Raw genomic sequence first — 14,103 nt, 5'->3', positions numbered from 1 at the left:
CTACTATATTCGACTCTGGCATTATTCGCTACGTAGTAACAGACAAGTCACAATCTTTGACTGTTATCTTGCAATACTAACTGTGACTTTCAGGTCTGGTTATTTCATTTTTTGTTGATTGATTTTTTTTTTGTTCATTGATATGTTTAAATTTTGGGAGTGCTTATTTAGGCCACATATGGCCTAAATAAGGTAAGGGAGGGGGGTTTAGTTTATTTAGGCCACAGTGGACTGTGGCCTAAATAAGGTAAGGGAGGGGGGTTTAGCTTATTTAGGCCACACATGTTCAAACTACCCTTTTCAGGCAACTGAGTTCATTCTACTTTCCTAATGATGCACCTTTCTCATTTAGAATGGTTTTGCCTCAGTGTACAACTTATAAATCATAACCATAATGAATATTGTAAAGAACAAAGCACAAAACGCAAAATTTTGCTCAATTCCAATGGTTTGAATGAGGGCCGGATTTTTCTTTCATGGAGGGGCAAAAGCTAGGCTACCATTTTGGCACACTTTGGTCAAGTGAAAAGGTCAAATCCTCCGAATTGACTTTCGGGTTAAATTTGGGGTATAAAAAGTGTGTATACTACGTGGCTGAGTCAAAGTTACACTATCTTTGCCTGAGTGACACTCTCTCGTACTGTCTCGTAGTAGTACATGTAGGCTAGTAGGCCTAGTAGTAGTAGTAGCAAAGATCGTATAGAGAATATTTGGTAGTAGATTCTATCTAGTAGGCAGTTTAGTGAACGTGCTCGCGGCAGGGCGAATCGGCCTCGATAAGCCCCGTAGACTTTTGTGATCGGCCACGAAGCCTCGTGTTTTGATGGGTCTAGATCTAGATCTAGATCTAAATAACTCAGTGCTATTCGCACTGCCACATCCGACAGGCCTAGATCTATATCTTTTTAAAAGGAAAAGAAAGATCATCAAAATGGTTGAATTCGCATGAAAATCGATTAGGTAGAACTAGAACTATTAAAACTTGCTTCTGAAAACAAGGCAATTTTTATACGAAGGCCATTTTTATAACTCGATGAAATAAAAACTACTGACTGTGTACTGTGTTATTCTGTATAAAAATGAATTATGAAACTTCAGGACGTAGATCTATTATTATTTACCAGCATCTTTTGACGCCTGAGATGTAGAGGTTGAAGTTTTCACAACACTAATAGATCTAGTAATAGGGTTAGGTAATACGGCTTTCCGTAAAAAATGCATAGATCTACAAAAGCCGACCACCAAATCGACCGGGCGCCTCGGCCTCCCCTGCACTCTGATTCAATATTATATTTAAACAAAAATGCTAATCAATGAAAATTGCAAATTGATAATAATAGTATAGTCCTGTAGAGGATAGGTGGACTCCGGGGTCTGCATAGCGAAATACTAGGTTTTAGGATGTGGACCCCGGAGTCACCGTAGTGAAATACGGTTTGGTTTAAGTAAGGATTGGTACTAGGTTTTAGGACAGGTGGACCCTGGGGTCACCGCAGTGAAATAAGTAGGTTTCTTTAAAGATTGGTGGAACCCGGAGTCACCAAGGCCATAGAGGATTAAGAAGGTTTAATTAAGGATTGGTGGACCCCCGGGACACCTTGATTAAACCTACTTATTTTACTACGGTGACCGCAGGATCCACCTATTCTAAAACCTAACTAGTGTTTCGTTAGGTAGACCCTGGGGTTCACCTTAAACCTACCTATTTCACTACGTTGACTCCAGGGTCCACCAATCCTTAAAATTAAACCTAGATCTATCTACATGTACTTATTTCACTTCATTGACCCCAGGGTCCACCAATCCTTAATTAAACCTAGATCTACTGATTTCACTACATAGACCCCGTGGTCCTCCAATCCTTAATTAAACCTATATCTACTTATAATTTCACTACTTTGACCACGGGCTCCGCCAGTTCTATTATAAAATAAACTTAGATCTACTTATTACATTATGTTGACCCCGGGGTCCACCGATCCTTAGTTAAACCTAGATCTACTTATTTCACTACGCTGACTCCGGGGTTCACATCCTAAAACCTAACATTTTGTTAGGTAGACCCCGGGGTCCACCTATCCTTTTGGCTAGATAGACCCCGTAGTCCGCCTATCCACTTTCTTGATAATAACTGAAAACAATACATGCCAGTTGTCATTTATAGTGAAGAAAAATGAGGGGAAAAAATATAATTAGGTAGACTTTAATTTGTCCAAAAAATTGCAAGTGCAAGTGAAGATCATAAAATAATTTTGTTATTTTCTGGTCACCTTTCCAAGGACCTTAAATTGATTCTACATCACATGTCATGTACGATACGGCTGTGAAGGAAAATGGATGTGAAGAGTTTTTAAGAGATAATAATGTAACTTGTAAAGAAAACAATGCTTTACATTGGTTTGGTTATTTTGACTAAATATGTGGCCTAAATAAGGTAAGGGAGGGGGGTTTAGCTTATTTAGGCCACAGGTATGGCCTAAATAAGGTAAGGGAGGGGGGTTTAGCTTATTCAGGCCACAGGTGTGGCCTAAATAAGGTAAAGGAGGGGGGTTTAGCTTATTTAGGCCACCTGTGGCCCAAATAAGGTAAGGGAGGGGGGTTTAGCTTATTTAGGCCATATGTGGCCTAAATAAGGTCACCCTTAAATTTTTACCCAATTTTAATGAACTAGCAGAATGTCGCCATAGTGGCGAGCCCAAGACGTGAAGTACAGTGACAAGGGACCACCTCGTATTCATTTATCAAGTATCTCGATTCGTTTATATAGTCGGTGTACTAATAATTATATAATTATATCATGGTTTTGCTTAGAAAAAATTATATCTGTCACTTTGTTCATTTTGAAAAATGTGCTTTTTAAGGGCTTACTAAGGTTTGAAACATATTTTCCTAATATTTCGACATTTAAAAGTTTTTGCTAGATTTGTCTTTCACAAATGAAAGCGGCCTTTCTGTTTTTCTGTTTACTGTTGTTTAACAAGACTTTTAAAGGTAATTGTTTCCCTAACTCAAACAATTGTTTCGGGTTGCTGTTACCTACTTCATAAAAGAGGACTCCTCTAGTATTGTGACTGAGTGTTCTACCTTCAAAATCAACTGTGTTTTGTTTCTTTTAAGTCTTAAACATTTTAGTTGCGAGGTGATGTCGTGTTATAAAAAAAACCTTTTAGGCCAAACGATCGGTAAATGAGTCTCGTGTAGCAAGGGCTGGAGATGAAGGGAAATGACCGAGGAAATGAATTTTGGGAGAATACTTTGCAAAGATTTATGGAACCTGGACCTTTTTCCAAGTATACCATAATTTATTATAACGTGTGAAGTCTCTGTCTCTCCTGCCTATTCTCCGCTGCTTTCTCACTCTGTCTTTCTCTCTCTCTATCTTTCTCTCTCTGTCTTTCTCTCTCTCTCTCTCTTCTCTCTCTGTGTGTGTGTGTGAGTGTGTGAGTGTGTCTGTCTGTCTTTCTGTCATATTCTCTCTCTATTTCGCTGTGTGTGTGTGTGTGTGTGTGTGTGTGTGTGTGTGTGTGTGTGTGTGTGTGAGTGTTTGTCAGTCTGTTTCATTTCTTGAGCAGATTTTCCTTTCTTGAGAATGGGTGTAATGATGGCGTTTCTCCATGCTCTGGGGATGGTGTTTTCATTCCACGTCTTGTTGATCAGCTGGAGAATAGCCCTTTCCAACGGGACTGAGGTTGACAAGCATTTCATTGTGGATCTGGTCCTGGGGATTTGCGGGGCTTCAGTTTCTTCATTGCCCTGTTGAGCTCAGTGAGTGTGAAGTCATCTTCAAAGAGAGAGATGCTTGCATTTGGCGCATGCTCTTTCTCCTTCAGTCTTTTCAGACAGTCTCTATGTTGGTCAGTGTGGGGTGTAGCTTGGTTTATAAAAGAAGCTAAGAACTTGTTGAAGGTTTCTGCCTTTTTTGGTTTTCTACGATGATGCCTTCCTCTGTGTCCATGGGTTTTGGTCTTCTACGATGATGCCTTCCTCTGTGTCCATGGGTTTTGGTCTTCTACGATGGTGCCTTCCTCTGTGTCCATGGGTTTTGGTCTTCTACGATGGTGCCTTCCTCTGTGTCCATGGGTTTTGGTCTTCTACGATGGAGCCTTCCTCTGTGTCCATGGGTTTTGGTCTTCTACGATGGAGCCTTCCTCTGTGTCCATGGGTTTTGGTCTTCTACGATGATGCCTTCCTCTGTGTCCATGGGTTTTGGTCTTCTACGATGATGCCTTCCTCTGTGTCCATGGGTTTTGGTCTTCTACGATGATGCCTTCCTCTGTGTCCATGGGTTTTGGTCTTCTACGATGATGCCTTCCTCTGTGTCCATGGGTTTTGGTCTTCTACGATGATGCCTTCCTCTGTGTCCATGGGTTTTGGTCTTCTACGATGGTGCCTTCCTCTGTGTCCATGGGTTTTGGTCTTCTTCGATGATGCCTTCCTCTGTGTCCATGGGTTTTGGTCTTCTACGATGATGCCTTCCTCTGTGTCCATGGGTTTTGGTCTTCTACGATGGTGCCTTCCTCTGTGTCCATGGGTTTTGGTCTTCTACGATGGTGCCTTCCTCTGTGTCCATGGGTTTTGGTCTTCTACGATGGAGCCTTCCTCTGTGTCCATGGGTTTTGGTCTTCTACGATGGAGCCTTCCTCTGTGTCCATGGGTTTTGGTCTTCTACGATGTTGCCTTCCTCTGTGTCCATGGGTTTTGGGTGGTTTAGATCAAGGGGAAAAAACAACCTTTTATGGAACGTGGAGGAGATGCGTGGTAGGGAAGCATGTAGCCGGTTTGGATGACACGTTTCGACACGTGTCAAGACGGCCTGCTGAAACCAAAATGGCTACGTACATGGCTGGTTGGGCCAGGACACTTTTCCCCCAGCTGCAGGTGTCCGTTCTGGAAAGTCTCAATTGAAACATATTTCTATATTTTTTTCAAACCTCATATTTATTCAATTGATTTGATTCAACAATAATTGGGCTAATTCAGACTGACCATAACGAAACCGCTTACCGGTATGTTGTACTTAACTTTTCTGAATGGTGTGAAAACCATAAGCTGCTTTTAAATGTGGAAAAAAAAAATTGTTGCTGATTTTAGAAAAGAAACTGCCCCTGCAGCCACTTGAAATTAAATGTGAAAACATCGAGCAAGAGTCAGACAATAAGTATTTGGGTGTTACAATAGAAAACAAACTCAACTGGCGTGTCCACACTTCTCTCCAGCATAAAAAAGTGAACAAAAGACTATTTTTTTCTAAGGAAGCTCATGTATTTTAAAGCTGATAAAACATTGATGTCCATATTCTATCATTCAACCATAGAAAGTATGATCAATTTTTGTATAAAAGCATGGGCGGGGAACACAAGACAACAAGATACGGGAAAAATTAAATCGACTAGTATGGAAAGCATGTAAAATTTCAACATCTACATTCCCTTACTTGAATGAATTGTACATATTATGTACATAACAGCTTGCACTAAAAAATTTAATTCCATCTTTTTAGACAACAAACATCCCTTGTCCCCTCAAATAAAAACATCAGTCAGAAGTTAAAGACCCAGGCTTCTGATCTGTAGCAAAGAAATTTAAAGATACTGAAGGTCATTTTTACCATCATCCATCAAAATTCTTCCATCTTAATTAACCATCTTGTAAGTATTCATACGACCTTAGAGCATGCATCAGAATAACATTCAGAGTGTATCTAGCTTAAGACTATTATTGTTAATATTGCTGCTCATATGCATGTGAATGTAAGCATGCGTGTGGGTGCATGTGTGTGTGCGTTTGTGTGTATGTGTATGTGAGTGTATATATGTGTGTGTGTGTGTGTGTGTGTGTGTGTGTGTGTGTGTGTGTGTGTGTGTGCGTGTGTGTGTGTGTGCGTGTGTGAAACACCAAATCACTGTGCCAGGATCTGGACAATAAAGATGTATCTTATCTTATTGGGACACGTATCATGCCACATACATTTACTATTCATTAATCAAATACAACAAAGATTTAAAATTTTGCTTGTAGCCGGTTTGGGAATAACACAGACGATGTATAACCTCTTAACACAAAGCCACCAAGGCAACTCTTAAAGCTACCAGGTCTTATGGGGGTTAAGGACAAACACTAACAGCAGAATTAGAGAAAAAGATTCAGACCACAGAGATGAGATGTTACCGTAGACTCCTTGACATCTCGTACAAAGACCACGTTTCAAATGCTGGAGTACAAAAGAGAATCACCAACGCAGTGGGGCAATATGAAGATCTACTCACCACAGTGAAGAGACGAAAACTAAAATGGTATGGGCATGTCACAAGATCCACAGGACTTGCCAAAACAATCCTGCAAGCAACCATACAAGGAAAGAGAAAGAGAGGAAGGCAGAGAAGGAGATGGGAGGACAACATTACAGAGGGGACAGGAAAGATGATGGGTGACAATCTGAGGAGAACAGAGGACAAAAATAGATGGCGAGTGCTGGTTTTCCAATGCAGTGGTGCCCCAACGGTTGCCCCAACCACGGGATAGAAGAAGAAGAAGAAGAAGGACAAACCAGATTAAGATGGTCAACAGAGGGTTGTCTTTCCGAGGGCCTAGTTATGAAGGGCACCGATTCAGAATCAGATCTATTTATATATCTAGGTCTCTGTGTCTGATTGGGCAATTTCAAAACGTGGGCCAGGCCTATGCTATGCTACCATTGGCACTTTCAACAATTAAATGTTTTAGTAATTTCCTCCACCAAACGGTTGGTTATCATAAGCCAAACTGGTATCCAAAAACTGTCTGTGAGGGGTGGGGGTGGGGGTTCCTGCAGTAAATACACGTATAGGGGGCCTACTGTGTATTTATCCATACCCTAAAAAATTCCCTATTTTTAACAACATGTTATATGATATGCAACATGTATGTTTCGCGACAAAACACCCCAAACGCCACTTTTGAAGTTTGGCTGAAACAAGTACCATCTTATCTAGAAAGGTAAATCACACCCCGGGGGTCAACTTTGTTTTTCACAAAGGACAATATTCTTCATTAAAATATTGCGAAAAATTGCACTTGTTTTTACAAAACGTGACAAAAGAGGTTGTAGATCTAGGCCTTTTTTTCACAAACCGCAAATATCCTCTTCACGCCAATCAAGTTCTTTGCTCGAGTCACGTGACTTTGCTTGTGTCCCACGAAAGTGACTGCTGTTCTTTCCTTTCCTTACACAGTACATGCACTAATGTGGATATGTCACGTTTTGTCAAAAATGTTGTGAGATTTTAACGATTTGAGGACGAGATTCCAACGTAGATTTCATTAATTAGCGAATACCAATTAAGCCTTACATCATGTTGACCCTAAAACTAAAACCCAAGTTGCTCAAGATTATTCATTAAATTGGTGACATTTTTTTTAAATCTTCAATTTTCTCAAAACCAGAAAAATGGATATGTCGCAAAACCTGTTCATATCTATAACACACACACACACATACACACACACACACACACACATACACACACACACACACACACACACACACACACGACAGTAGCCACCATGGAAAATCCCACTACTTATGATCCCGGTTGGCTTTAGATCCCGCTATTAAAAAAGAAACTGAAATTGTACAACACAAAAGCCATTCGAAGTTAATTTTGTCTCCGAATGACTACATTCAGCTAAGATTCCGCATTTTCAGCTCATAATTTACTGATAACTCCTTAATAATAATAATAATAATAATAATAATAGTAGTAGTAATAATAATAAAAATGATAATAATAATAATAATAATAATAATAATAATAATAGTAGTAAATGAGTAATAATAATAAAAATGATAACAATAATAATAATAATAATAATAATAGTAATAATAATAAAAATGATAATAAAAAATAATAATAATAATAATAATAATAATAATAATAATAGTAGTAATAATAATAAAAATGATAATAATAATAATAATAATAATAATAATAGTAATACTAATAGAGTGCACTTATATAGCGCTCTATCCCATACTAGTATAAGCCCTGAGTGCTTTCCACCAATCACATAATCATTCACACAAGGGAAAATATTTCACAGAAGCAAGAAAAACCAGTTTAAACCACATAAAGAAGAACTTTCACAACCATACATGTGCATTAACTATACACGAAAGGACCGTGAAAACAAAATGTAAATATATATATATATATGTCAAGCAAGTGTCGGTGACACGGGGATCAGATGGGCGGTCACTGGAGTGTGTCCTTGAGCAAGACATGACAACCCTAGCTCAAATTGCAGGGCGCTGCACAGTGGCGACCGACAGTGGCATTGTTTGTAAATTGTTTTGTATTTGTGTAATAGTGTGTATTTATGTATGTATTTATGCATGTATGTATTTATGTATGTACGTATTTATAATTATGTCTTTATGTATGTATGTTTGCCATTGTAAAACAAAGTACCCTTCTGGGACAAATAAAAGTGTAATTATTATTATTATTATTATTATTATATACACGTGTATATTAAAAGATCAAAATTTACTAACACACTATAACTAACAATTGAACAAATGAGTCTTGAGCAATCGCTTAAACCTATCAAAATTTGCTGTTTCTCTAAGATCCTTGATTCCAGATCGCCACTTAAGTGGTGTTTTGGGGTATAGAGGACTTTGTCAACCCCAAGATCTACAAATGGTCCTGTGCTACATTAACTTCTTATTTTCACCTAGAGAGTGACTTTCTGCCCGAATTGCGAATAGTTAGAGTGCTCAAACAAACAAATTCATCAAAATTTGATTGAACTACAGCCGTTTTAAAGTAGCATTCCAGGCGCCTGGGTGTGTCTTTTTTCTTCTCGATCGCATCACACTTGAAGTCCGGTATCTGTCATAAATTGGGCCATCCTGCTCAGTTCATCTGTCGGCTCGTATAGCTTCTCTTGTAGTGTCAGTGGGGTTGGCCATGTTTCCTGTCTCAGGGCACTGTGTGTTTTGCAGTGCTGAAGGATGTGTTCAACAGTTTCGTCCGCCTCTCCACACTGGCATTTTGGTGATTGTGCTAGTTGAAAACCTGTGTGTGTATAATAGTGGAATCCCTTGCATACTGAAAGAGTTAATAAAAACCTGGGCGCACGCAGCTGATCAACCATACGGCGAAAATTTGTGACCAATGTACTGCCCTGTATTAGTCACATATTATAATCTACTACTTTCATGAATACGATCACAGCTCTGTTGTAAATCTCCATGAGTGGGTACAATGCATAAAAATAGCTATAGTATGTTGTGACTGCCAACTGATAGAAGCAGTAGTCTGCCACTGTGAGAGGTTATACTTTCGTGACATATTTGATAAGGACCTCTTGGATTTCTATTACAGCTGCGGCGGCGTCATCGCGATCAAAGGAGTCAAGAACAGTGGCGACATGTTTTCCAAAGCGTGCATGAGGTGCAGTCTCTGGGGCTGCTGACATACTGGGATTCAGTGTCTTCTTTTTCGATGGCGTGTTTCCGTTTGCTGAAGAAGGACCCGCACCTTGGCTAGGTGGGGGGCGTTTTGCAGCTGCATTGGTTTTGGCTGGACATGTAGAGATCTGCAGAGATAACAGGTTTTTGGTTTTAGTAAACGTTTTAGTTTTTTGTCACTTGCAACACAGTTAGATCATACAAATGCTGAAGATTAAAGTTGTTATAAGAGAGTAATAAACACAAAAAAGCAGGAGAGATAGGGACGACAGTTGTTTGATAGGAAAGAAGGGGCCAAACCAAAAATAAACCCCCAAAAATTCGAAAGCTTGCCGACAGAAATGGTCGCCCCGATGCTCTGAATCCAGGTCCAGGGCCACCCTCCCACTGAAAAAAATATGTTTAAGTAATCAACAAGTAAAAAATTAGTAATCTAGCAGAAAAATGTGTAATATGGCCATGGATCACCTTCTTCCCCAGGGTGTCAAGGAAGGGTTGTAGCCAAGTATAAATTAAAGCTAGACAAAGTCGTGATTGTGCGTCACATTACACCATGCCACTCTCCCACAACAGCTAATTGTTGCAAGTTTCAAACAATGATGATCCTTCTTCTTCTTCTTTTTCTTCTTCTTCTTCTACTTCTTCTTCTTCTTATTATTATTATTATTATCATCATTATTATTATTATTATTAGTATCCTATTATTATTATTATTATTATTATCCTATTATTATTATTATTATTATTAGTATCCTATTATTATTATTATTATTATTATTATTATTATTATCCTATTATTATTATTATTATTATTATTATTATTATCCTATTATTATTATTATTATTATTAGTATCCTATTATTATTATTATTATTATTAGTATCCTATTATTATTATTATTATTATTATTATTATTATTATCCTATTATTATTATTATTATTATTATTATTATTATTATCCTATTATTATTATTATTATTATTATTATTATCCTATTATTATTATTATTATTATTATTATTATTATTATTATTATTATTATTTTGTAAATTCTCACTTGGGCCTGGACTGTAACTCAAAAGACAAAAGGGCAGGAATTTTCTAACACCTTGTCAACATAATGTTTGTCTTCAATTTACTCCTGGCTTTGGCACTCGTTAAGTCTTAAGTCTAATGTTTTTCGAAGGGTAAATATGTAGGCAGTTTAGTGAAAATTTCACAGTTGCAGTTGTCTGATGTGCTTTGAAATACTTTCATTTGAAAGCCCTTGCCTTCATGATCATCAAACAGTTTATGTGACACCCAAACACAACTCAATAACACAAATGATTAGTTCTATGAAAAATGCATATATTATTTTTTTTAAGTGCTATAAATCAAATTGTTGGGAATTTTACATAGAATGCACCCAACTTTTAACTACAAAACACCTCTTTACAAAGTCACAGAAATATTTTTGGGGTACTTATAGAGGTACAGGGTGATTTTAAAAAATCACTCTTAAGGATAACCCGGAATTGACAAAAAATATTTTTGCTGCTAACGGTCAAATTTAGACAAATCATACATCATTCTCTTTGTTTTTCTTCACTGTTCATAATTAATAAAGAGTTAAGCCAACTAAGTAATATATTTTTAATTTTGGGGGCATTCTTAAGATTATAAAACTTCTTTAATTTTAGAGCTTTTTTCATCGTAAACAGATTCTGATTTTTAAAAATGTAAAAAACACCTCTTATATTGACCATAAGTCATGCTCCTTATCCATCTTTTTCAAAGTATTGTACATACATTTGTGTCAGACTATTTTATTGTATGCTTTCGAGTACATAAAGGTGCTTACAAAGTCAAGAAAAATGTTCTTCGGAGAAATATAGTAGCCCACTGGAACATTTAATAAACCGCGGAAAGATGACCAGAAAATAACAAAATCATCTTATGATCTTCACTTGCAATGTTTTTGATAACTCATAGTCTACCTCATTCTTTTATTTTTACCCACATTTTTCTTCACTATTCATGACAATTGTATTGCTTTGAGTTATCATCAATTAGCAATCAATATTTTCATTGATGAGCACAATTTTTGTTGAAATATTGAGTCAGAGACTCACAGTTGGAAAATTCTCCTACTATTCTTTGGCAAATAGCAAAGATTAAAATGGCACTATTTGATAGTTTAGTTTTAGTAAGAGTTTTACGGCACTTGCAACACAAAAAGGTCATATAAGTGCCGAAGATTAGAAGTGGTACAAGAGAGTAACAAACACAAAATAGGAGGAGGAGGAGGAGAGATCAGGACGATAGACGTTTGATAGGAAAGAAGAAGCAGCAAACCACACCAGAACACCTGCCAACCACCCACTCTATCTGGTAATGTAAAAAAAAAAATCAAAAAAAAAATCCAGAAAAATAACATAAAATTATTATAGGTAGGCTTACTGCAAGACTGAGCAGAGGCTTTACTCTTCTACTAGTAAGTTTGTGCAAAACTGATTTTAACTTATAGAAAAAAGTTGTATCAAACGAAAGCAAAAGTGATTGTTATTATGAAATCTATTATTATTAACTCTGGAAAATAGAGCTAGATGCTGAATTATAAATTAATTAGAATTTTATTTACATTCCAAAGCCCAAGGCCCAAAGGCATAATAAGTTAGATCTTGCAGATACAGGCTTTCTGACTACTGCTAGCCTTCTTCTGCTAATTTTATATGGTGAATCAAGATTTAGCTATCATCTTCACTATTCAAGAGCCACAATATGGTAAAATGAAAATAAAACTGAAAATTCATTTGTCAGTCAGTATGGCTTAAATAAATTTCATAGCCGCCAGTGGCGAAGCGTCTATATAATCAAATAATCACTGATTCCCTTCCTAATTTTGAAACATTGCCACAGTCAAATTCACCCATAAACGTAAACTTCATAAATTAAATGTTAACAGACGTTCATAATCACAAATGAACAGTACGCCTAACATTCAAAACGGTTTCATTACCACAGAAACAGCCTGTTCACCCTTTTCGGGCCACTCCATAGGCAGTCACAAGCTTTGATTAAGTAAGCTTAAAGTGAGGCTGGAAGAGTCTACTCAAAGAGTTGAAGGGAACATTGTGCGCAAAACTCAAAAACCTTTTCATTGCCACATATGCCCTTTTCACCCCTTTCGGGCCACAGTCATAAGCAGTCACAAGCATTGATTATGTAAGCTAAATATTACACTGGTCGAGTCTATCTCACAGATGTGAGGGGAACTAACTCCTAATAATCTCTTGAATGCTGCGAGTGCTTGTTTTTTAGATGACCAAATTATGCAAGAAAAATACAAAATTATGCAAAAGTTATGCAAGTTACCGTAACGCCATTCATGACATGTTTTGCACTTTTTCTACAAGAATTTTCATGTTTTATGTACAGAAGAATTGAAATCAGGACATATCAGTATCAGTAATCTTTTTGGAAAGAAAACAATGCACATCAGTCAGAAAAAAATAACAACGAAACGTTATCTCTGTGACTTTCAGCTGTATAGAATAGAGGGGAGAAAAATGTTTTAAAAAAAAAAAAAAGGCATCTGGACCTCTGATGCTGGCACGTCACTAAAACCAGGGACAACTATTAAAAATGAACAACTTTTGACGGATTAAAAAATTGAAAAGGCTCAAGGAACAAAATCCCTTTATTTAACTCTAAAACAACCCCAAAGATCTTCTAACAAGGGAAATAATCAACTTGTCACTTATATCAAACTTATTACTGTGATTACTTCCCTTTAGTCAAACGGCGAGGTGTTTGGTTAAATTGTTTTGTTAAAAAATTATGCAAACAAGTCTTAAAATTGAAAAAAACGCGGGGAATCCAAAATTATGCAAATGTTGCAAAATTATGCCCAAAAAAAAGCATAATCCGACGGGGACTGAATAATATTAGATCTCACCTGAATGTTGACCGTGGGTTGGAGCAACCAAAATTTTAAAAATTTGGTATTATATGATCACATTTTCGTAAAATGAGATAATAATCGTACTGATTCTGACAAATTCGTAATGATGGACAGCCCTGTGAATCTAGAATCTACCTTGAATACAGTACTTTTGATGAAAACATATTCCCTCTAGAAAAAAATACCCAAGATATGGACTGTTACAAACATTTAGGAAACCGTTGATTTACCATAAAGTTCGGGCTATTGAGCGCATCTGAAAATAAGCCTAAATTTTAAAAAAATTCTGAACCTTTTTCTTTTCCCTAATATGCCGCACTGGTTTATAAGCCACAGTGCCACAGCAGATTGGGGAGTCGGGACAAGTACGACCCACCCGTCGCGTTAGTAGTAGGACCTCTGACATCTGGCCTACACTAAAGTCTAAAGTGTTCATTTTAACATTAAAGGTGCGAATACAATAATATGAGGGAGGGGCGGCTCAGCAATCGGGAAACTCCACAAAGAAACCACATCGTTGTTCACGTCGTAGGGTTTAGAGCTGAGGAAAAAAGTCACAGCTTATAGCTGAGCTATTCCATGGTCACCGACGTGACATTTGGACTATACTAATATTTTCTTACAATGATAACCCTATAATTCAATATCAATCCATTTTATTTCAAGTTTAAATGATTAGAACATTACAAAGACATATATATATA

The 14,103-nt window shown here is 37.2% G+C and overlaps 1 protein-coding gene across 1 annotated transcript in view; it reads right to left on the bottom strand.

Moving 5' to 3' along the window:
• Positions 1 to 9,042: 9,042 nt before the first annotated feature.
• Positions 9,043 to 14,103, bottom strand: part of LOC101859262 — a 12,796-nt gene continuing 7,735 nt past the window's right edge. The window contains exon 3 of the mRNA XM_005104412.3: positions 9,043 to 9,582. Within this exon, the coding sequence (XP_005104469.1) occupies positions 9,319 to 9,582 (264 nt within the window). The 3' untranslated portion in view covers positions 9,043 to 9,318. The remainder of the gene's footprint in view (positions 9,583 to 14,103) is intronic.

The sequence above is a fragment of the Aplysia californica genome, unplaced genomic scaffold (genome assembly GCF_000002075.1).
Source record: "Aplysia californica isolate F4 #8 unplaced genomic scaffold, AplCal3.0 scaffold00419, whole genome shotgun sequence".
NCBI lineage: Eukaryota > Metazoa > Mollusca > Gastropoda > Aplysiida > Aplysiidae > Aplysia > Aplysia californica.
Note: the sequence above shows the minus strand (reverse complement) of the source record. Positions and strands in the feature narration are given on the sequence as shown.